Source organism: Malaclemys terrapin, chromosome 16, assembly GCF_027887155.1.
Source record: "Malaclemys terrapin pileata isolate rMalTer1 chromosome 16, rMalTer1.hap1, whole genome shotgun sequence".
Lineage (NCBI taxonomy): Eukaryota > Metazoa > Chordata > Testudines > Emydidae > Malaclemys > Malaclemys terrapin.
The window spans coordinates 6,412,288-6,437,310 of record NC_071520.1 but is presented as its reverse complement, the minus strand read 5'-3'; the positions used below and the strand labels follow the sequence as shown (position 1 = coordinate 6,437,310).

At 42.7% G+C, this 25,023-nt stretch overlaps 1 protein-coding gene across 4 annotated transcripts in view; it reads right to left on the bottom strand.

Moving 5' to 3' along the window:
* TPCN1 (two pore segment channel 1) overlaps positions 1-25,023 on the bottom strand; it is a 61,879-nt gene that overhangs the window by 30,810 nt on the left and 6,046 nt on the right. For 2 of the 4 annotated variants that reach the window (XM_054007004.1, XM_054007005.1), the window contains exons 2-5: positions 5,272-5,396; positions 2,198-2,374; positions 799-912; positions 116-246 (exon numbers count right to left, since the gene is read on the bottom strand). In XM_054007004.1, the coding sequence (XP_053862979.1) occupies positions 116-246; positions 799-912; positions 2,198-2,374; positions 5,272-5,396 (547 nt within the window). Of the gene's footprint in view, positions 1-115; positions 247-798; positions 913-2,197; positions 2,375-5,271; positions 5,397-12,887; positions 13,008-13,592; positions 13,690-25,023 lie in introns of those variants that run through there. The other 2 variants (XM_054007008.1, XM_054007007.1) reach the window with 2 other exon arrangements.

Here is a 25,023-nt window from a genome sequence, read left to right as displayed (position 1 = left end):
CCAGGGTAAATATGAAGTCTCTATGAAAAAGGCCTGGACAACCACAAAGCTTTAGTTTGATCTCCTTCTCAGCCATGACTGCAGGAATCAGCCAGTCGGCCAGGTAGCCAGTCACCTTCGGACCGCTCCACAGTAGCGACAGTCCACCAAGAAGATACACCGCAAAGCTCTTGTTATCCGGACATGCGAGGTCTGACGTACCAAAACCACTATTGCTTCTACAAACTGCACTAACAGCACACAGGTCTGCAAGGAGGGGAAAAAAGGGGAAGTGATCAGCATTACAAAGGTAACTTCCTCTTCTTCCCTCCCCATTCCCGATTAGTGAGACAAAAATCTTCTTAAAGTTGGCTGAACTGTAAGTTTGACAGCCCGTCTAGAGAAAAGCAAAGAGCAGAATTGTAGTGTTCAGGCACAGACAGAGAAAGCATGGCCTGCATTACTCTTATGCCATTTCCCAACAGCCAGACAACGGAATAGCGTTCACGGAGCGGAGGAAACAAAAGTTGTGAAAGTGTATCTAGAGTGGTACAAGTTCATAGATAGTACACAGGGATACCAGCTGTGTTGCAGAGTTTTGTGACCGTGATAACCAGGGAAAGAGATTTTAAGGAGGTGAAAAGAACCCCAAAATTCAGACATGGACAATAGTCACATAATATCAGATGGAAGTTGGGAGACAACTCAATAAATGCCCTATATTTAATCGCCCAATATTTATTCTGGTTCTTTGGTTACAGAAGACAGTGAAGGAGAAATAATACTGAAGGCAGACAGGCAGTGGGGCAGGCAGCTTACCTTAACCATGGTTCTTTTGTGTCTGATATAGGTGTAGAAGCCCATCCATCTCATCTTCATAGAAAGTTCAAAGACCACAACCACTAACGCAAAGAGCTCCAGGGTGGCATGGATCTGCAATCAGACCACCAATAAATTTTACCTCTCATTTCCACTAGTTCCAGAAACCAGTTTTACCCTCCCTTCTTAAGAAGCTCGTGACTTCTGTAACAAACCTCTGCTTTGTAGCAGTCAGGCTTTTTCTACACATAGAAGACCTGAATATACATTGAAAACATCTGCACAATCAGAATAAACAGTCCTCTGTCTTTTAAACATTCTTAAAGTTAGCCTGGCACTAATCTTCTAAGGGTTAGATTAATGTTCAGCATTAATTGACAACAGCTGCTGAGCACTTTGGAAAAATCCAGCCTCCTATCACTTAGCATTTTCTCTAACAAGGGTTACCTTTGATTGAAATGTTTTCTGTTTGGTGTTATCCCAGAAATAATGTGTGAAAAAAAAAATGGAATGAAAACTATTTTGACATTTTTGATGAGCTACTGATGTGTGATAAGTATTTATTTCCATGTAATTACCTCAGTACACTTTTTGCACATCTGTAACTAAGAAATGGCTTTTTTTGAAAGATCCAAGTCTGGCATATAGCTCCCAAAGCAGTTCGGGAATAAGAGCTTGCATATATGAAAAAGTTATGATCAGAAATAGCACTCTGAACAACCATGGTAATAACCCTTAGCACTTAGGGTCAGCTTCTCTGTTTGCAGGTGCAGGCTGCACTCAGAAATCAGAGTGCTTGCACTTCTCACTATCTGATCTGTAGCCACAAAGTCATCTGATTTGCACTCATAATTCATTTTTGCAGACACGCTACACCCACCGAAAGGGAGGCTGGGCCTCTGAAAAAAACCTAACCATAAAGCTTCAAAGCACTTTAAAATGAATTCTCACAAACACGGAGAAGCAAAGTAAATATCTTTATATCCATTATAAACCTTGGGAAACTGAGGCACAGAGCTTCAACAACTTGTCCACATTACAGGAGGAATCTGAGCAAGAGCTGGGATTAGGACGCTCTTCTCAAACATCCCAGGGGACAAAGATCTGAAATGTTTGTATTCTAAGAGCTGCTAATGATTCTGTTTGAATACATCATGGGTAGTATGGTCTGAGATGATGGTGACCTTTAAAAACATCATACCTATGTCCTGTCTTGCTCGTTGACCTGAGTGAGCCTGATCTCCTGGAAAAGGAATTCTGCTCTATCCATATCCAGTGCAAAACAACACTGCTTCTGCTCCCCCCATGCCCTTAAACAAACCAGATGGTATTTCTGGTGCTCCCGCCTTCTCTCTGTGCCCATCCACTCACGTCATCATTCTGTGACTGAACTACGTACGTAGATGCCAAGGCGAAGAATGGGGACAGCAGGGGCCTCGCAGAGGGACAGCAGCAGGAGCAGCAGTGCCGTGATCAGCTCCATTAGGTAGAAAAGGTGATTGTGTACAAAGAGGTAGGCAGCCAGTGCTTTGGCATTCTTGGGGTGGGTGAAGAATTTATCATTGTTTTCTCCTTCCTATAGAAAATAATAGCAGCAACATTAGTAATGTTTTACACTACAAGAGCACCTTCCGTCCAAGGAACACAAATCTTACATACATCAAGTTAGTTTCACAATTGCCCTGTGAGGGAAGTAGTGTTATTCCCATTTTACAGAGTGGTAAGCTGATTCATTGAGTGGTTAAGTGTCTTCTTCAACTGGCAGAGATAAGACTAGAACTCAGAAGCTTTGGGTCCCAAGGCCATGCTCTAACCACTAGGTGACATTGCATATATTATACACGAGGCACACCCCACTTTTTCTGTAGGTATATTTCAGTAGTACAAAATACATTAAGAGCGGTGAGCTTCCCACTTAGAAAGCTATTAGTTTCTTAGGAAAAGGAAGTGTCCAGGTCATTTTGCAGGGTAGCCAAAGAAACTTAGCTAACACTTCAAATAAACTCTGGGGTTTTGTTTATTTTTAATTATTTCCACATTTGTGACTTCCACATCAAACTGATCAATGTATCCAGGACAGAACTCTAGAGAACTCAGATAAGCTCAGGGCCAGCTGGTTAACAGTCATGGTTTCTTATCCTGACCTTGCAAAATGACTGTGCAAGGAACATCCTTTTGTAGAACACAAATACTGTCCAGTACATTCTGGAAAGTAATGTGGGAAGCTGGAGACCATGAAAAATTAAAGTGGTCTATATGCTGATGTGTCATTCCCTCTTGCTTCAGCATCTTAACAACATTCAAAGTTCAGTTACGCCACTCCAACAGTTTGCTTGCAACCGATTTATAGCAGTAGCTTTACTACTACTTTAGCCCGTAAGAAAAAAGACTGCTCTGGTTCCAATGAGCTTACGTTTAAATAGTTCTCAGGTCTTCCAATATAGGACCATCAAGCAGCCACTTCTATTGTTTAAGCTAGAGTTTCTCACACTGTGGACCAGTGGTGACCTGCAGAGCACTTGCTGGTTTGTCTGAAGTCACCACCTGGTGCTGGCTAGTTTTTTCTAACTGGGACAGTTAAATATATGTTATATACGTCCCTAAAATTACATTTCTAGGTAAGGCAAGCAATTGCTGCAGTTCCTATGAGGATGTTAAGCAATTATGGATGGGAGGTTGGTACTTGTGGTCAGGAGTGGGAGGGGAGGTCAGGTCCACAGGACAGTTTTTCCATTAAGAGGTGATCCACACTATAAATGTGAGCTAACAATCCCAACTATACATATAAAATGATGGGGTCTAAATTAGCTGTTACCACTCAAGAAAGATCTTGGAGTCATTGTGGATAGTTCTCGAAAACATCCACTCAGTGTGCAACAGCAGTCAAAAAAGCGAACAGAATGTTGGGCATCATTAAGAAAGGGATAGTGAATAAGACAGAAAATATCATATTGCCTCTATATAAATCCATGGTATGCCCACATCCTGAATACTGTGTGCAGATGTGGTTGCCCCATCTCAAAAAAAGATATTGGAATTGGAAAAGGTTCAGAAAAGGGCAACAAAAATTATTAAGGGTATGGAACGGCTGCCATATGAGGAGAGATTAACAAGACTGGGACTTTTCAACTTTGAAAACAGACAACTAAGGGGGGATATGACTGAGGTCTATACAATCATGACTGGTATGGAGGAAGTAAATTAGGAAGTATTATTTACTCCTCATAACACAAGAACTAGGGGTCACCAAATGAAATGAATAGGCAGCAAGTTTAAAACTAACAAAAGGAAGTATTTCTTCACACAATGCACAGTCAACCTGTGGAACTCTTTGCCAGAGGAGGTTGTGAAGGCCAAGACTATAACAGGGTTCAAAACAGAAATAGATAAACTCATGGAGGATAGGTCCAGCATCCAGGATGGGCAGGGATGGTGTCCCTAGCCCCTGTTTGCCAGACGCTGGGAATGGGCGATGGGATGGATCACTTGATGATTACCTGCTCTGTTCATTCCCTCTGGGGCACTTGGCATTGGCCAATGTTGGAAGACAGGATACTGGGCTAGATGGACCTTTGGTCTGACCCAGTATGGCCGTTCTTATGTAACGGCTTCATCCTATTTAAATCATCTCACAAGGAAAGAGCCAATTCTCAATAGTTAAGTTTAAGCTCATGTTGTGTTTAACTGTTTATATGTTAACAGTCAGTTCGGTGATCCAGATTGCAAACAGGACAAAAAAACCCTAAACCAGCTGAAATACAAGCTCCCACTCAGAGACAGAGCTAGCTTTACATCAGCAGGGCATTCTTATCCAGGCCTGACCCAAAACAAACTTGCAGAATGAAAAAGAGCCAAATTCTGTCTTTTGGTAACTAACCAATTCAGAACATTCTTGGGCTGCTACGCCCTCTTATTCAGATAGCAAACTCTAGCCTGAAGCTGCTATTTTGGATAAACAATCGAGTGCTATTTAAGTTATGTCTACTTCATTTCAAGGACATCATCCATATGGCAACTGGTCAAGACAGCAACAAGAATAATTATTGGATCTGAAGGGCTCAGCCTACTGTATGTGCCATAATCAGACAGACAATGTATTAACTCAGCGAACTTCCAATATAAACATGAGTTCACATTAGACTTAAATGAGATTGAATGATTTGCTCAGTATCACACAGTGAGTCTGGCAGAGTTAGGAATAGAACCTAAATCTCCCAAGTCCTCATCTTTTGTTCTAACTGTAAGGAGACACTCCCATTTAGAGAACCAACCCGGCAACCTTGAAACTTCACAAATACGGCTTTCTATATTTAATAATGATCATGATTTAAAAGTCCACATTACCAATTTACACATCAAAGGGTTACTCCCCTGTTCACAAGCCCTTGATGAGCAATTTCAAACACAGGGTGGATACTTCTACCACAACACTGAATAGCAGGCCTCACCACAACACTGAATAGCAGGCCTCACCTGGAGGTAGATTGCTGCCTCTTGGTAGTTCATTTCCCAGTTGTGTCTAGCAGATCTTTGCTGAGAATGGTAGTCCCCTGTTGCTGGGCTAGACACATCATTAACAATGTCATAGCTGCCTCCATCTGTATCCGTAGGACAGGGCAAAGAGAGAGAGAGAGAGCGAGAGGTACAATTAAGTAGGCCCAATTTGATCAGGGAGAATGCACCAGTAGGGTTACCATATTTGCACAGTCAAAAAAGAGAACACAGGTGGGAGGAGCCCCGCTCTAGCCCCGCCCCTGCCCCCAATCACTCCCTCCCACCCCCTGACTGCCCCCCCTCAGAACTCCCAACTCCCCGCTGCTTCTTGTCCCCTGACTGCCCCTTCCTAGGACCCCCCTGCCACTAACTGCCCCCCTAGAACCCTACCTGTCCCCTGACTGCCCCGACCCTTATCCACACCCCCACCCCATATTCACACCCCCACCCCCAGACAGACCCCTGGGACTCCCATGCCCTATCCAACTGCTCCCTGCCCACTGACAGGACCCCCAGAACTCCTGACTCATCCCACCCCCTCTGCTCCCTGCCTGCCTCGACCCCCTCTCCACACCCCTGCCCCTGACAGACCCCCAGAACCCCCGACCAATCTAACCCCCCCGCTCCCTGTCCCTGACTGTCCCAACCCCTGCCCCCCGACAGCCCCCGCCCCGAACTCCCGACCCATCCAAAAAGCTAGCATGTTATGATCAGCTCTCTTGAACTCAGCAGTTAAGGACTTCTGAATGCTTGAACATGAGCTTCTCTCAAAACAGAGTCTCACCTGCCCATTTAACATAAGACGACTGTCTCTTGGTTCATGACATTAATGCTTTCAGGTTCATACCTCTACCATCAAGAGCAACAAATTAAGAGGAGATGGCAAACTTCTGAAAACCTCTTTGGAGGCATGCAACCCAGAAAAAAAAAAAAAAAAAAACCACGCAAAAAACTTTATTTTTAGACCAAATACTAGGGAAGACTAAGGAAGAGTAGTGGGTTACAGCAAGCAACAGAAACTAAATCCTAATACTTAACATTGATAGACAGCGTTATATTTTCAGTGTTCTGTAGTCATTAATTCATCTGCACAACACTTCTGCAATACAAGTAAATACGGTCTCCCACAGTATTCTTGCCGCCAAGTTAAAGAAGTATGGGCTGGATGAATGGACTATAAGGTGGATAGAAAGCTGGCTAGATCGTCGGGCTCAACGGGTAGTGATCAATGGCTCCATGTCTAGTTGGCAGCCGGTTTCAAGCGGAGTGCCCCAAGGGTCAGTCCTGGGGCCGGTTTTGTTTAATATCTTTATTAATGAACTGGAGGATGGTGTGGACTGCACTCTCAGCAAGTTTGCAGATGACACTAAACTAGGAGGCGTGGTAGATACACTAGAGGGTAGGGATCGGATACAGAGGGACCTAGACAAATTAGAAGATTGGGCCGAAAAAAACCTGATGAGGTTCAACAAGGACAAGTGCAGAGTCCTGCACTTAGGACGGAAGAATCCCATGCACTGCTACAGACTAGGGACTGAATGGCTAGGTAGCAGTTCTGCAGAAAAGGACCTAGGGGTCACAGTGGACGAGAAGCTGGATATGAGTCAACAGTGTGCTCTTGTTGCCAAGAAGGCTAACGGCATTTTGGGCTGTATAAGTAGGGGCATTGCCAGCAGATCGAGGGACGTGATCGTTCCCCTTTATTCGACATTGGTGAGGCCTCATCTGGAATACTGTGTCCAGTTTTGGGCCCCACACTACAAGAAGGATGTGGAAAAATTGGAAAGAGTCCAGCGGAGGGCAACAAAAATGATTAGGGGTCTGGAGCACATGACTTATGAGGAGAGGCTGAGGGAACTGGGATTGTTTAGTCTCCAGAAGAGAAGAATGAGGGGGGATTTGATAGCAGCCTTCAACTACCTGAAGGCGGGTTCCAAAGAGGATGGAGCTCGGCTGTTCTCAGTGGTGGCAGACGACAGAACAAGGAGCAATGGTCTCAAGTTGCAGTGGGGGAGGTCCAGGTTGGATATCAGGAAAAACTATTTCACTAGGAGGGTGGTGAAACACTGGAATGCGTTACCTAGGGAGGTGGTGGAGTCTCCTTCCTTGGAGGTTTTTAAGGCCCGGCTTGACAAAGCCCTGGCTGGGATGATTTAGCTGGGAATTGGTCCTGCTTTGAGCAGGGGGTTGGACTAGATGACCTCTTGAGGTCCCTTCCAACTCTGATATTCTATGATTCTATGATCAATATTCCCATTTTACAGCCTAAGAGAGAAAGTTAATTGTCTATCTTCATGTCCTAGGTTACTTTAAAACTTTTGGGGTCTTTTTAATCTCTAAAGAACCACACAAACTAAGAGTGCTCTATCATTTATATAAGATTCCATAGACAAAATCCTTGTATAAAAAAGGTTATTAGGGATAACTGCAATATTTCCCCCCAACTCAAATCCTAAAAAGCAAGGAAACAAGGAAACTACATAGTAAACTTCCTATGACAATGACATTGTTGGTGGGCATGTGTGAAAACCAAATACTTGCTGACACTGAGGTTGTAATTGCACTACCACAGAGACAACACCCCCATGTCCAAGAGGATCATTATCCCCGTTTTACAGATGGGAACGGAGACACAGAGAGGCTAAGACTTAATTTTTCAAAAGTAATCAGTGATTGCAGATGTCCAAGTTTTTGGTGGTTGCTCAGTCAATCCTTTTTGAAAATTATGTTCCTTTAAGATCTGGATACCCAAAACAAGAGATACCAAAAATTCACGTGTCACCTTTTTAAAATGTTAGGTCTAAACAACTCACCCAAGGTCACACAAGAAGCCCGTGGCACAGCAAAGACATGAACCCAGTTCTTCTGAGTTTCAGTCCTGTACTTTAACTACAAGGTCAATCTTCCTCTGTGGTAGTTTCCTTACAGAGGTACACATAAGAATAGTTTTGCTGAGTCTCAGCATGGGAAGTAGTTGGATTTCCCTCTACAAAAGCCCCAGTCCTGTTGTTTCAAAGTTGCTATGCAGCAATTCTTAATCTCTGTGTTAGGAGTAGGGCCCTACCAAATTCACATCTGTGGAAAAAGTGTCACAGACCGTGAAATCTAGCTATTGTAGGGGAGGGACAGGGCTGCGGGGGGGGGGGGGGGAGGGTCGTAGGGGAGTGGGAAAGCTTGCCAACCGAGGGCTCCTACCGTGCCCCTTGCTCCAACTGCTAGTCCCCTCTGGGCTGGGCCTTACTCTTGCCCTGCACAGCCACTCTGGGGAGGAGATCAGACCCACCTCTGGATACCTACCCAACTGCAGGAAGTTGCCGGAAGTGGGACTGATTTCCCTCCATGCTGCTGGGAGCACCCCAGACAGGGGCTCCTAGTCCCAACCGGGCTGGGTAGGGACAAGACTTGCTCTTCTCCCTCCAAGTGTGGGCATGCTGGGGATCAGACCCATCTCCAGGTACTTCCTGCAGCTGCAGGAAGCTCTGGGACTGGGCAGCAGCCCAAGAGGCTGCCAGAGGTGTAGGTAGGTCTGATCTCCCCCAGAGAGCAGCCATGCAGGGGAATAGCAAGTCCTGTCCCAACCCACCCTGGCTGGGACTAGCAGCTAGTAGCCCCTGGCTGGGGCACTCCCAGCATGGGGGAGATCAGACCCGCCTACACCTCTGGCAACCTCCTGTGGCTGCAGGATGCTCCAGGGTGCTGCCTTCAGATCCCACGTCCCCTCTACAACAGCTTTTGGACATCCTCCCCCCGTTCCCCCCAACCCTCTCTTGGGTCAGGACCCCCACGGTTATAATACCCTGAAATTTCAGATGTAAACATCTGGAAACATGCAATTAACTAATTTTCAAATCCTATGGCTGTGAAATTGACTAGAATGGACCATGAATTTGGTAAGGCCCCAGTTATGAGACTTTATTTGGGGGTAGGGAGAAACTCTAACTATAGCAAAGAGAGAAGCAACGAAAGCACAATGTTCATGCAGATTCGCTGAGGCACTTTGCAGCAAGGTCCTTCTCAAATGCCAGAATAACCCCATACACTGATGATTCAGTTCCTGTACCCTGTTTCCCCGAAAATAAGACATCCTCCGAAAATAAGGCCTACTTACAGTTTTGCCTCTCGTTGTAATATAAGGCATCCCCCCGATAATAAGACCTCCCCGATAATAAGGCATCCACCGATAATAAGGCATTTTTCATTTCTGAAAAATAAGACATCCCCTGAAAATAAGACCTAGCGCATCTTTGGGAGCAAAAATTAATATAAGACACTGTCTTATTTTCGGGGAAACAGGGTAGTACCCCTCTGGACGCACTGGGGTAGACCTGACAAATATTCTGGAGCACACCAAGGAGAAGTAATTGAAAGTAACTGCCTATAAGGACATGGCATGCAAAGGACGGACAGCGCTTGTCAATGCATCATGACAATTGCATTCTAACCCGGAATCAAATGAACATAAACACAGCGGCAGAGACACCATAAAGAGCTTTGAGATCCCAGACTTCAAATTGATCTAAACATGCAGTGTTCAGTCTATTCTTTCTTTTCTTTTTCAACACGTGGATGAATTTGGTGACTATTTAATTCTCTTCTCCACTGAAGCTTGTATGAATGCAATGCTACAGACCGCTGAAGCCCAAAGTCTTCTATTTATCCATGACAGGTGCAGCATTTTTTAAATGAAAGATTATAATCTGCAAACATTTCTTAGAGACCTTTAATTGTGGGATCTGCTCTATTATTATTTTTAAAAGGATTGTGCGTGAGCGCATATTTCAAGGAGACATGAACTCCCTTATGTAAATTTTAGACTGACAGCAGAAGCCATCAAGTATCCTGGTCAGAGAGAACGTTTAGTGGAATTACAGAGGGCCCATGGTTTCATCAGTATTTGCTAACCTCTCAGCACATATACATTTTTCAGTCAATAAAAAAAAAATAAAAAAAAAAAAACACACTTTATATTTTCAAATCCCCAGCTCAACAAAGCAAAGACCTCATTGGGAACTCTGCCCAGCACAAGGTCCAAACTTCATCTCATGACCCAAATGAATGAAAGGTTTTTTTCCAGTTACACCCACCCACCAGTTACACCCACCCACCCCTCTCTTGGAGCAGAGACTAAAATGGAAATTTCAAGCCCAGAATGGTGAAATGTTTAGAAAAGTTATTAGCATGCAAAGGAAACAGAATTGTAATGGAAACCTAGTTTGTTGCCTTAACTACACACAGTTTTGTAACTGGCATCTACTACTTCTGCATTTCTTAAGTGTTTAAATTCATAATCCTAATAGTGCATTAATATACGTCTTTGCTAAATACATTATTATAGAATCATAGAATAATCAGGGTTGGAAGGGACCTCAGGAGGTATCTAGTCCAACCCCTGCTCAAAGCAGGACCAATTCCCAACTAAATCATCCCAGCCAGGGCTTTGTCAAGCCTGACCTTAAAAACCTCTAAGGAAGGAGATTCCACCACCTCCCTAGGGAATCCATTCCAGTGCTTCACCACCCTCCTAGTGAAACAGTTTTTCCTAATATCCAACCTAAACCTCCCCCACTGCAACTTGAGACCATTACTCCTTGTTCTGTCATCAGGTACCACTGAGAACAGTCTAGATCCATCCTCTTTGGAACCCCCTTTCAGGTAGTTGAAAGCAGCTACCAAATCCCCCCTCGTTCTTCTCTTCTGCAGACTAAACAATCCCAGTTCCCTCAGCCTCTCCTCATAAGTCATGTGCTCCAGCCCCCTAATCATTTTTGTTGCCCTCCCGCTGGACTCTTTCCAATTTTTCCACATCCTTCTTGTAGTGTGGGGCCCAAAACTGGACACAGTACTCCAGATGAGGCCTCACCAATGCTGAATAGAGGGGAACGATCACATCCCTCGATCTGCTGGCAATGCCCTACTTATACAGCCCAGAATGCCATTAGCCTTCTTGGCAACAAGGGCACACTGCTGACTCATATCCAGCTTCTCGGCCACTGTAACCCCTAGGTCCTTTTCTGCAGAACTGCTGCCTAGCCATTCGGCCCCTAGTCTGTAACAGTGCATGGGATTCTTCCGTCCTAAGTGCAGGACTCTGCACTTGTCCTTGTTGAACCACATCAGGTTTCTTTTGGCCCAATCCTCTAATTTGTCTAGGTCCCTCTGTGTCCTGTCCCTACCCTCCAGTGTATCTACCACTCCTCCCAGTTTAGTGTCATCTGCAAACTTGCTGAGAGTGCAGTCCACGCCATCCTCCAGATCATTAATGAAGATATTGAACAAAACTGACCGCAGGACTGACTCCTGGGGCACTCCACTTGAAACTGGCTGCCAACTAGACATGGAGCCGTTAATCACTACCCGTTGAGCCCGACGATTTAGCCAATTTTCTATCCACCTTATAGTCCATTCATCCAGCCCATACTTCTATATTTGCTTAACACCTGTGAGGACAAAATTTCTGAAAATATATCCTGCAAACAGAATATTAACAGAAGTGGAAACTCAGAAAGGAACTCAACCCATTAGTAATAAACATCCATTTGACCTATGGCAGGAAGTTAGGGATAAAAAGGGACCTCTGAGAAGCTGTAAAAATTGACCCAGAACTGAGGGTCGGGGGGTGAGCTGTGGAAATCCTCTTAACTGCTGGTATCAACTGGCTGAGAGTACATGGCTACTTTCTGGAGACAAGTATATTTATACCGTCCCTATTTTCCACCATCGTGAAATATCACCAGGACACGTGGGCCAACTGCAGTTTGAAAGCAATTTCACTTGATTTACTTCATAGACTGCAACTCCTTTGTGGGCTGGGCTTGTGTCCAGGTGCCTTATCCACTCACTCAGACCTGCCCAGTTTGATACAAGTCCTAAAACGATTGGATGGCTTTCAAAATATCAGAACTGATTTATTTCATTTCTCTTTTTCAAAAATATTTCACCACCACCAAAACTTGACAATACCCACAACATTTAAGAGCATCAAAACTTAAGGTCAGACCAATTTAGCCACAGGTGTGTAGCATTAGAAGCTTTTTCCTTTAATCTCTAAAATAATGTTTTTGAAAGAGAAGCACCTTTCCTTGAATGGAATCACACCAATATTTTGAATGGAAAGAAAAGGCAGCACTGGGTTAAACAAAAACTTTCCCAACATTTCATACACAAGATGCTCACTGCTGAAATACAAATGAGACGTCCCTGGGGAAATAAGTGCAAATACAACAACAGCTCTCAGAGACATGAGTCAGAAACAAAAACTCTGGAGACTGCTATGTATTCTCTCTGCCCAAAACAAACATCTCCATGCTAGTCTCACGTAGAATGGAAAACTGATTAGTGAAGTGTCCCATTGCAGAACTCCATTTACTCTATCTGCCTATTCCCATTGGGTTCCAGAAGGTTGATCTAGAATCCCAAGGCACTAGTATCATCTGGCTAGAATAATAATACATTTAAAATGTGACTCTCTGACTCTTGCTTGGCAGCCGTCCCGGTAGCTAATTTCCTCAGCTGCTCCCCCGATAACAATGACACAGACTAATGCAACCCTTCACTCTGCTCCGATCATGCTGTGGAACAGCCCCAACGGCATTTACCATTAGTGTCAGGCTCAGTCAGATAGGAGGATCTCTCCACGGGGCTCTCGGAAGAGTGGATAGCAGGCTGCTTCCACCACTGCATGTCAGCCTTTGCCTCAGGACGCAGATGAAGGATATTTGGAGATGGCAGAAGGAGAAGAGTCAGACAATTTAAGTTCTCCCCTCTCTGTTGTCTGAAAGTTTCGTTTCACCTTCAGAGCTTACTCAAGGTTTTAAGAAAAGCTAAACAAACTAGATTCCCTTTTACTCTCTGCAAAACAAAACCCACAAATAAAACAATTTGTTCCTGTGTGGAAAGCGGCTCAAGGCTCCAGTTAAAAGTTCATCCCGGCCATACCAGAGACAGGATGCTTTGATTTCTCAGAAGGCTTAGCCACTGGATGAAGAGTTTCTAAAATTAATTCTAGTTATAAAGCAAGAACTCATTTGCACTTCCCCCTTCTTTTCTTGGCACGCATCAGAATCTGCTCACCCCGACAAATGTACCGCTAAACGATTCCGCAAAGTGCTGAGTGATCTATGTAAAGAACCCCCTCTCCCAACCAAAAACATCTGAAAATGTTTTGGGAAGTTCATAGTACAAAGGGTGCAAAGAAATAAACCAGCTGAACTGCTCACACAGATGGTAATATTTCCTCCACACTGATGTAACTTATCACAGACATTCCCTGAAAAAAAATAAAAGCCAGCTGGCCTGCTTACACAAGGCATCCGGAATGATACTGCAGGGATTCCAACATTTTCATTCACCAGAGCAAAGCACGCTCCAGCGTAAATAGCTTCCATATGCCATCATTAAAAATAAAGAGAGAGAGAAAGGAGGGGCACAAATAAGAAAAAAACTTTCCGCATGCCAAACAGCTCCCTTTATTAAACAAAGTTCCCTGCCACGGGAGAAAGAAAACTCTATTGGTCAGCAGCGTAAGCAACTTCTGCCATGGAGATTTGGGCAAGAAGTACGCAGCTTTCAGAAATGGATCAATGCCAACACACAACTTCACATGGCTGTGTGTAAGCCAGCAATAAGTATGCTGGCCCGTATGACAGAACGAGGAGTGGAGCAATGAAAAAGGAAGTCCCCCTGTGAGTTGGGACAAATCTCCTTCGCCTTTCTGCATGTCAATCCAAGTTGATATCAATTTGGCAAAAAAGTCTTCAACTGCATTTCTTTGCTGTAGGGTGGTTTGTTTTTCTTTAAACCCCTCCTCCCCACAACAAGCAAACTGATAAATATAAAGTTATAATACAAACCATACAGAGTCTCTCATATTTCCCCAAATCTTCATGCTTGGCTTCTGCTTACCACTTCCCCTGTGATTCTCTCTTTTCTGGATGTAACCCACCATTTAAGGTGTTGAAGCAAAATAGCCTTAGCTGCTTCTAGTTTTCTCCTCAGCTGACTACAAACCCTGGCTAGGAATTAACAGCCAGTCAGTAAGGCTACCTCCTAGGGGCACCACTGAGGTGTGCCTTAACAGGGTTTTTGATTGCTATCTTACCTACCATTTCCATACATATGCCCACTTCAAAATTCCATTCAATCTGAGGTTTATCTTCAGTGTTTGAATTGTTACCATTTGCCAGTGCTTAGTTATCTACTTTGCCGCACCATTCCTCCATCATGTTGGAATATTTGACTGTCTGAATCAACTGCTGACAGATCAGGAGTGCTTCACTGAGGGAGGGCATGCATCCAGTAGCACTAAATGACAGGCACTCGAGTAGGGAAACAATTCCAGAAACACCTGAATTTTCTTCTCTATAATATTTAGGATCCCTTGCAGTCAGGCACAAAGACAGCACTGATTGTTCTGATGGACAATCTCCTTGCGGCTATGGACAAAAATCAGACATCCTGGCTAATGCTGTTGGCTTTACTGGTGGCCTTACCTCCCCTGATGGCCTGGTAAGGATGGATGTGGTTGCATTAGGCAGGCTTCATTCATTTCCTTCAGAGAGGTGTCAGACAGCTCTTCTCTGAAAGCCCTTACCAGTAGAGGGATCAGCACTATTGGACCTTCTGTTCAAACACGTGAAGCCACTGGAAGGATATTGCAAGAAAGTATGGGACTGTGGTGGATCAGCATCCTTCTTAAATGCAAAACAGTACAGACTCCCTTCTATCCCAAAGCCTGAAGTAGAGACCTGAATAAAATAAGAGTTCAATCCAGGCAAAAATAGAGGTGATGGCTGTTGACAGGAAGAAGCATCAGGAGCGATGAAGTTACATCAGCATCATGAAGAAGTCTACCTTCCAAATGCCAACATGGATCTTGATGGACTTATCTCTGCTCCTGGACTCTCCAGCTAAGAGACTGCACCCACTCTTCTCGGATGCTGACTGAGTGACGATAGTCTATACTTCCGACATTTCAAGGCTAGTCTCACCCTGTGGGAGATAACACTGAAACCCACCTGGAAACACTGCCAATTTGACATTTAGCTGACCATCGTATAGGTAGTGTGGGCCAATGAGAGCACAACTCACCAGTGCGTCACATGCTGTTTGACTGCCAGTTAAATATTACATCTAATTTCAAGATTTTGGACCTCATATTTAAAGCTCTGCATATACTAGAGCCCCAATAATACAGAAATGGCCTTTTGCACACATCCTCTTTCCCACTCATTGTGGCAACTGCATTTGACAGGAATGCTGTGCGTGACTGATGGTACCCAGCTCCGAACAGGTAAGACCCGTGAAGGTAGAATTCATTGTCAATAGAGATCAAGCTGAACCCAAACTCTGGTGCCTACAGGGAACATACAAGCGCTCTCATACCACTGTCCTGAAGGGTCTCTCTTTCATACCAGATTAAGGAGGAAGAATCATGGCTGGGCACTATGGGAAGCAAGTCACCTGGGGTTTTTTATTGGTTTGTTTAGGTTTTGGTTTTTTGAGCCAGTGGCTTTGTTACTGGGGGGCAGGGGATGAAAGCCATGATCTTGTCTGGGAGAAGACCTGATGTACTTTACATTCATATGATGGTACCTGGATCCTATGGGTTGAGCACCATAAATAGTAAGTGCAATAAGCATGCATGGGATCCCTCTGGAGCAGGGATTTAAAAAAAAGATAAACCAGAATAGCCTAAACAAGTTACTATTGTAATTTTGGTGCCCAGAACATACAGCGTGTCCCCAATGACAGGCACTGTCATGCCACTCTGTTTCAAGAGAAATAATATGTTGACTTGAAAGGTTAGCATGATATGCAGACAGTGTGTCATTAAAAAGAATGCCTGAAACCAACCAATCACAATTGTTAGCAGCCACAAAGTATGCAAATCCCTGTCCTCTCATTAGCTACTCCCACACCCTCTATAGACAACCAAATAATACAGTCACCTCAGTGTCTTTTAATGCAGCTGTCTCAAAAATATTTAATTTTCAGCTATTTTAGCATAAAACAATTGGCTGGTACTTCCTGTTAACAGTAACTGTAAGCAGGACTGTAAAACAGCCTCGCCTTCTGCCTCAGTGTTTAGTCCACAATACAATTACCTCATAAAAACAAGGCACTCTCATGTTAACATCCAAATGACTGGATTATGAAAATTTTAAATGGGAGTTGAATACACATGCTGAAGGATGAACAGACCCCCTCCCCAGCACGGAAAGCTATTTTAAATATATTATCACCTCTTTTATAAACCATGCTGCTTAACTTCTCATATCAAAACACAACACACACAGAAACTGCAACTGTTTGACTAGATGAATCTATGGTATCTGTGTTAACGTTTGTGCCACACACACTTAAAATATTGGTATGCGAACGTTAAAATGTTCTAGGGAACCAAAGACAATTCTCATTTTTGGTACAACAGTGCTCCTAGTGTACTATTGAGTAGGAGGTACCATGTTATCCGATGTACACTTTACATCTTAACATTAAATTAACAATTTGTTTAATGACTTGTAAACAATTTCAAATTATGAAAAACATAAGATCCTCTTACAAACCATCTCCTATGCAAACCGGTTTCCCTGTGGCAAGTACAGTGCATTTTCACATGAAAAAAAACAATGGAAAGGACAGCATAAAAGAGCAAAGATGAAAATAAAAACTTAACCAAGCAACCTCAGTTATTGCATTAAGACATGTATAACCCCTTTACGCATCTGTGCTGTTTGTTGCCTCATTTTGGGTGCTGCACTGATGCTTAGTAATACAGAATCCCAACTTGTTGCCTGCTCCCTCACTCACACTCTCTGAGTCACTCTGTGGTTTGTCTCCTATAATTGTGCTAACTGCCCAGTTTTGATCACAGGAAAATTTGATCACTGTTGAATTTTCAAAAGACACATCCTAGATTCACAGCAGCCATGCAGGGCATACAGAAACGCTTTCCCTCTTTCATTTAGCTGGTCCAAAACACCTCTGGAAATCCTAAGGAGTCCTAAACTACACTACAACTATCCCCAGACATCATTGGCTGAACACTGACTGATGCTTCACTAGGACAGCAGCTGCTCCATGGACCCATTAGAAGCTTTCTATGGACCACTGGTATACACATACTACAGTTTGAGAACCACCGAGTTCATTCGTAGTTAGTATATAAAAGTATGAAAATCATTGTTCAATTTATGAAAGGTGCATCCGACTAAAAAAAAATAATAGGTTACTTATCACCAGTAGTTCTCACTCTCCATCTGTATTGCCTTCAGAGCCACACACCTAGCCCTTTTCCACAGAACCTTTTTCAGCTTAGCCTCTGTGTAGGAACTGAATGCCTTCTGGATGTAACATCACAAGGGAGAATATTAACTACTATAAGCAGGGGCAGATTTCAATGCTCTTACATCCAAAGTCTGACGACAAAGAAGTACCTGCTCCTTTCTGCATTGCTCCAGTTGCTGAAGTCAGATGTTGTTTTAATTCAGGGGATTCTGACTAGCAAAATACATAGCCCCACTTATTTCTACATGTTGGGGTACAAAAGACAAACTAGATCCTTTTTGCATATACACCTCTACCTCGATATAACGCTGTCCTCGGGAGCCAAAAAAATCTTACCGCATTATATCGAACTTGCTTTGATCCACCAGAGTGCGCAGCCTCGCCCCCCCCGGAGCACTGCTTTGCAGCGTTATATCCGAATTTGTGTTATATCAGGTCGCAGGTGTATTTAAAATCCAAAACTACTGTAAGTTTCAAATCTTTTATTTTGTCCATAACAGATCAAAATCAATCCTGCAAAAAGGAGAACCCTCAAACCACAATAAAAAAAATAAATTAGTCTCCACAAAGTGATTTTGATGGTCATTTTGTCAGCTCTTTCAACTGGTAGTATGCTTATGTAATCCTATTAGACCTCTGATATCACATTATAAATACATACATACATTTTTATCACTGACAAATTAACTCCTGAGGTGAAGACAGGGTCTGCAAGTTTGTTTCCAACAGGAAAAAAAAAAATCAACTTAAATTGTAAGATCCATGTTTTCAAGACGACTACTTAAGCATACAGCTATCCTATCGTATTCAGTAGGAGAAAGGCAAGCTCCCTCTAATGGTGCAAATGCAGAAGGGTCAGTCAAAGAATGCATGAAACAGAGTTTTTAAATAGGAGTGTCAGAAAGGAATCCAGAAAGACAATATCTGAATCCCCCACTACTGTCTGTCTTTAATACAGTAAGTTAAAATGAATGTTAGATAATATTTTCTCCAGTTGTGCTGCTCACTTCTAATGTAATGCTTTCAGATGTCAGCACTGACTATTTCTTAAGATGAAATCAGAATGAAGTAATCCAAAACTGGCAGTGAGAAGAGAAATGCGATATTAACACCTGAAGAAAAATATAGACTGGAAAATCTGAAATTTGTAAGTTTTGAGGGAAAATCTGCATTAATCAGTAAAAACTGAACCCACAAGAACCAGTTTATAAATTCTCTCTCTGTTAGCGAAACTCAATTTTACAAAGTACACACCCTTAATTATAGTAATAAAGCTCTGTGGGATTAAAAATACGTTCCAGCTTGTGATACTTGTGGAACACAGCCATTATCACCTCCTCTACTCTGGCAGAACTAGGGAAGAGAAGTTGCTAATATCCCATGAGGCTGTATACAAAGGAATAAGGAGAATCCCTGACTTCTTGTCTCATTAAACTGCTGCCCAAGGAAAATAAAGAAGAACTGCGTAAGATCAGCCCCAGCAAGATTTAGCAGGGAGTAAAGATACTGTCTTCCAGAGGCTCACCCACAACTGCAAGATTCATAAGATTTTTTTAGGTCATGAGGGATCATTATAAACATCTAATCTGACCTCTCATGTGACTCAGGTGATAGGATTTCCCTGAATTAACTTCTTATCTGTGGTTGCTAAAGCATAGAATTTAGAAAAACATCCAATCTTGACGTAAAAATTGCTAGTAATGGAAAATCCACCACAACTCTTGATAAAAAGAACGAGGAGTACTTGTGGCACCTTAGAGACTAACAAAATATATCTTCCTACTGTATTTTCCACTGCATGCATCCGATGAAGTAGGTTTTAGCCCACAAAAGCTTATGCTCAAATAAATTTGTTAGTCTCTAAGTTGCCATAAGTACTCCTGCTCTTTTTGCTGATACAGACTAACACAGCTGCTACTCTGAACTCTTGATAAGTTGTTCTAATGATTAATTGCCCTCACTGTTAAAAAAATTTTCACAGTATTTCTAGTCTGTAGTTGTCTAACTTGAACTTGTAGCCATTGGCTCGTTATACTTTTGCCTGCTAGTTCGAAGCGCCCTCTAGTACCAAATTTCTGTTCCACATGTAGATACTTACAGGCTGTGATCAAGTCACCCAGTATCTCTCTCTTTGAGAAAGTAAAATAGATTTAACTCCTTGAATCTTTTGTTATAACAGACAGGTTTTCCAACCCTTTAGTGGTTCTCACGGCTTTTCTCTGAACCCTCTCAAATGTTTCAACATCCTTCTTGAAGCACAGACAACAGATTTGGACAAAGTATTCCAGTAGCAGTCACACTAGTGCCAAATAGAGGTAACATGAACAGGGGAGCACTGAGTTTAAGCATCTAAGGATGCCTTTTTGGAGTATTGCCTTGGGAGCTGGTGTTCACCGGATTATCCATTATCCCCCTCAAGTATTTTTCTAGAATAACTGATTCCCAGGATTCAGAGTAGCAGCCATGTTAGTCTGTATCCGCAAAAAGAACAGGAGTACTTGTGGCACCTTAGAGACTAACAAATTTATTAGAGCATAAGCTTTCGTGGACTACAGCCCACTTCCCAGGATACAGTACCCAATCCTGGAAGTATGGCCTACATTCATTGTTCCTAGATGTATGACTTTAAATATGGCTATAATGAAATCCATATTGTTTGCTTGCATCCTGCTTAACAAGTGACCCAGATTATTCTGTATCAGTGACCTGTCCTCTTCATTATTTACCAGTCCTCAACCTTTGGGTCATTGCAAACTTTAAACAGTAATGATTTTGTTTTTCTTCCAGGTCCTTGACAAAGATGTTCAACAATGTAGGGCCAAAAACCAATGCCATGTTGATTTTATATTGTTTTAGTTTCTTAATCAAAATATCATAATGCTACCAAGTCAACTGCCCTACAGAAGTCTATTACATCAACACTATTCTCTTTATTAACGAAACTTGTAACGTCATAAAAAGATAAGGTTAATTTGACAAGATTTTTTTTCCCCATAAACCCATGTCTATTGGCATTAATAAAGAAGTTCTGTAACAGCCATTCCATTATTTTACCTGGAATCAATGTCAGGCTGATTACAGGCCTATAATTACCTGGGCCATCCCATTTACTTTTTTTAAATATGGGCACAACATTAGCTTTCTTCCAGTCCTTTGGAACTTCCCCAGTGTTCCAAGACATATTGGGTTAAAAAAAATAAACACACAAACACCAGCATTAACGTTTCAGTGAGCTTCTCATCCAATTCTTTTAATATGTTTGGATGCAAGTTATCTGACCCTCCTTATTTAAAAGATATCCACCTTTAGTTATTGTTGGAATGGAAAAATATCAACATATAATTGAATACATCATCTGGCTTTTCCCCAAATACAGAACAGAAATATTTACTGAACACTTCTCCCTTTTCAGCATTAATGAAAATTCTACCATTTCCATTTAATAATGGACTCATCCCATTGTTAGCATTCCCTTTTTCCTAATATACTTAAACTCATCTGTATTATCCTTAATTCTGCTAGCCATAGATTTGTGTGTGTGCGCGCATGTGCTTTACCAATTTTCTAGTTTCCATTCACTACTACCAATTTCCCCCTCTCCCCCCCCACCATTTGTTATGTTGTTTATTTTAATGCCAGTTTTACTTTCCCAAAAGCAGAACACTCAATGTACATACAGGTTGCAAAGCAGAGTCAAAGAATAAAGTGACATGGCCACGTAAAACCCAGCAAGTTTGCAATAATTGTTGACACATTTCCAGTTGTTCTGGAATGACCACCACACTACCAAGTCTCTGCTCCACCCAGGCATCAGTAAAGAGGTGTGACTGTCCAATACAAGGAGTACTTTCAAGTTTCAGTGATGACTTACTGTTGACAAATTAATAAAATAATCAACTCGAGTTAGAAGTTTCACCTTGTCGGAACATTACGTGAAGAGGATAGCATTTGGACCATGAATGGCCTTCCTCAAGATACATGTGAGGGCATTATCAACTGTGGTGCCAAATGCTGCTCACCTCCCCCAGGCAAGCAGTCCCAGTGACATCAACAGGACAATTTACATGAATAAAGCAAGCAGGATTAGACTATGGCTCAATACTTCAGTTACTATTCAAGAAAGCACCAAAGATGAATACCCTCAAGCAGGGTTGCCAGGTCAATGAAGGGAGTGTGTGTGGAAATACCATTCTTCTCAGACCCACCATTCTTCTGAGGATTCCCCCCCCCCGGCTTAGAAATAGTGCAACATATTCCTATGCCTTCTGGAGCCCAATGACTGCAGCTGATGGATTGGAAAGGATTAGCTCTGGAGGAGATAATGCTTCTCTTTACCTCCTTACATGTCTGGTTATCTCTTAAATGGCAATATAATCTGCATTTAGAAATGGGATGAGGCCAAACGCACTAAAATGGCTGGGCCCTGGAGATTTTTTCATTGCTCCTACATATGGAATTATGTGCTCACGCCTCAGTTTTATGGGCATCGCCCTCATTTAACCCAATGCACAGACGCATTTATTTATTCCATGCAATACATTTAATGGATTACGTTATCTTCCTATATGCAGCTTTTCCCCCATGACTGGTAAAAGTAAAAGCCACAAACTGTATTTTGTTCTCATATAAATTCACAGAGGACATCAGAGATTACTAGATTATGATTTACAGAAAAAACAACAGCATGTACCATATTTGTTTATATTTCCAAGGCACCTCTCATCATAGCATCTGAGTGCCTCATATCTACTTGTACTGATATATGTTCCATAATTTTTTATTTCCTCTAATGCAAGAATAAAAGCATGGTTATGAATAGGTTTCACCAGGTCAGCGTAGCTCGCTCACATGTAGTAAGCAGTGTTTTTTGCCTCCCCAATGACCTTGACACAAGCCATTTAAAATTCTGATTTGATCTTAGGTTTGTAAGAGCACCTCCTTGTCATCTGTGAAGTCGTCCACCATAATGCTGAGCAATTTGGGGTTGAACCAGATATATTTTATTTTTTTCCAAAGGGAAAAAGAGTTCTCATGTCTCCTACACGGCATGTGGGAGCCTGAGCTTTCCATTCAAATGCTCAATGGGTACCGATAGAATCCCAGAGCCACTCCACAGTTCACGTAAAGTTGCACCTAAAGAACTACTCAGATTAATAAAAAGGAAGTGTTCAACCTAGAATACAAAACATATTACACAATCATGCTATAAACACGTGGAAACCCTCGGAAGGTGCAGATCTAAAGCCAGAGCCTGTCAGAGAAAATGGAGACCTCTCAAACTCAGTCCACTTTCCCCATTTTAGAAAATCAGAAATTGAGTGTTCTGGCTCATAAATTCTACTCCTGGTGAATGTGAGCTTAGAACCCCACAGGCAATAAGGAAAAGGCAATCAACAACAACTCTAACCACTGCACAGATGCTGCTGTTTAGTTTATACAGCGCTTCTTAAAGCATTCGGATGGATAAAATGGGATTTCAACGCAGGGGGGCTGAGGGCAGCAGGCGGGATCCCTCAGTGAAGACACCAAGGGCAAAGGAAGTTCTGAGGAGCATCATATTGGTTATGATGAGTTAACTCAGCATGTTCAGCTTTTGTTCGTTTTAATCTGCCAGTAAGCAAACTTGGCCATACCCAACATCCTGCTTCTAAAATGCTCTAAAAATCCACAGGAACCATTAAAAAAAAAAAAAAAAAAGGAAAAACAAACTGATGTCTTCCCTGGGAAGCCATGAAAAGCTAATAACTATTTGTTTCCAACTGTTGTTGGGTTTCCTGTTGTCATTTCAGAATCACAGTCTGAATGTTTTCTAGCTCTTTAAAACCTTTTATAGTTCCAGGACCACCTGTTCAAATACTCTGACACCACTACACATGTGCACTTCTCTACGCATCCCTCAATACAAGCCATCAGCCTGGGAAGAAAACACTTAGCCTGTTTTTCTGTTCTCCTATCACGCAGAGCGAAGATGTGCTGAAGAAAGATGCAGATGGCTTTCTCAAAGCATCAAGGTCATTGTCGGCTTCTACACAAAAGGGGAGATGAGTGGCTTCCAGATTCTTCAATCCCCATTTGTCATACCCTTAATGACTTATGTTATGTGTGTATAAAACTGGATACGTGTTTATAATTCTGGGGGTAGAGTGGTGAAGAGAAGGGTTTTACTTTAGAATAATTACTCCTGGGGGAATTCTGTGCCAAAAAATTGAAAATTCTGCACACAATATCTTAAAATTTTGCAAACTGTATTTGTCAACACACTATATAATCATGCCAGTTTCAATTATTTTGGTAATTTATTTCAAAATACCTGTCAGCAAGTATGTCTGTAGCAATACAGACATACAAAAATTCCCCAGGAGTAGGGAGTTAAAGAAACCCCTATGACAACCCAGTTCCAGCTTGTCTTCTCCCTACCCCTCAGAGCCCAGCTGGGGGGCCAACACTCACACCCCCTACTCCCCAGAGGCCAGCCATGGGGCCCACCCCGGCCCAGAGGCTCACACCTTCTATTCCCCAGAGCCCAGCCACGGGGCTCCCCTGGCCCGACACTCACACCGCCTATTCCCCAGAGCCCAGGGATCCAGAAGGAGAAACGGCTAGATGCCGAGTCCCAGGCTAGCACGGCGTTTCCTGCGTGTCACCACCTCTTTCCTTCAGGGCGTGCTGGGAACTGCAGCTACTGAGAACCCTCCAGTTCCCACCCCCTCCCTTTGACCTTCTCTTCTATTGGTGAGCTGGGCTCTGCTGGGTCCAGCAGCCCCTAATGGCAGCTAACATCTCTGCAGCACATTTCTGTGGGGGGAAAAAAGGGAGATTCTGCACACACAACATTAATTTCTGCAAAATTCTGCATTGTGCAATGGCACAGAATTCCCCCGGGAGTAAATAATGGAACCCTTTATCACACACCATGAAATGATCTTGTGCATCCTACTGCTGTGCAGAACAAGTAGGATAGGGAGCAGGGGCAAGTTGGACCATTCAAAATACCATTGGGGGGACAGACAAGACAGTCACTTATGAAACTTATTATACTACATTCAACAGTGCAGCTGTTCTTTTTCAACAAAGTGCCCTTCTGTGAAAGGTACAATGTCTGAATTAATGTAGATCAAGCCCCCCCCGACTGAAAAAACAAGACAAACACAGTGACTTCATGCTAACTGCAAGACAATCCTTCATAGTACTTGATTAAGTTGAGAGTTACTCTTCTATAGTTACCAGGCACCGTGGTCATACATTACCTTTTTTTTGGCCACGGATGCTTTTGTAATGCATGGACACCACAGTAAATTCAATAGAGTATATATTTAAAAGATTAACAATATTACTCTCTCTTACTACAGCAATTATGCATAATTACAAAACCATATCCAAAGCACTGCTGTCTCACTAACGCAGAGACACAAGGAGATAATGTGTTAGGAGTCTAGCACACAACTG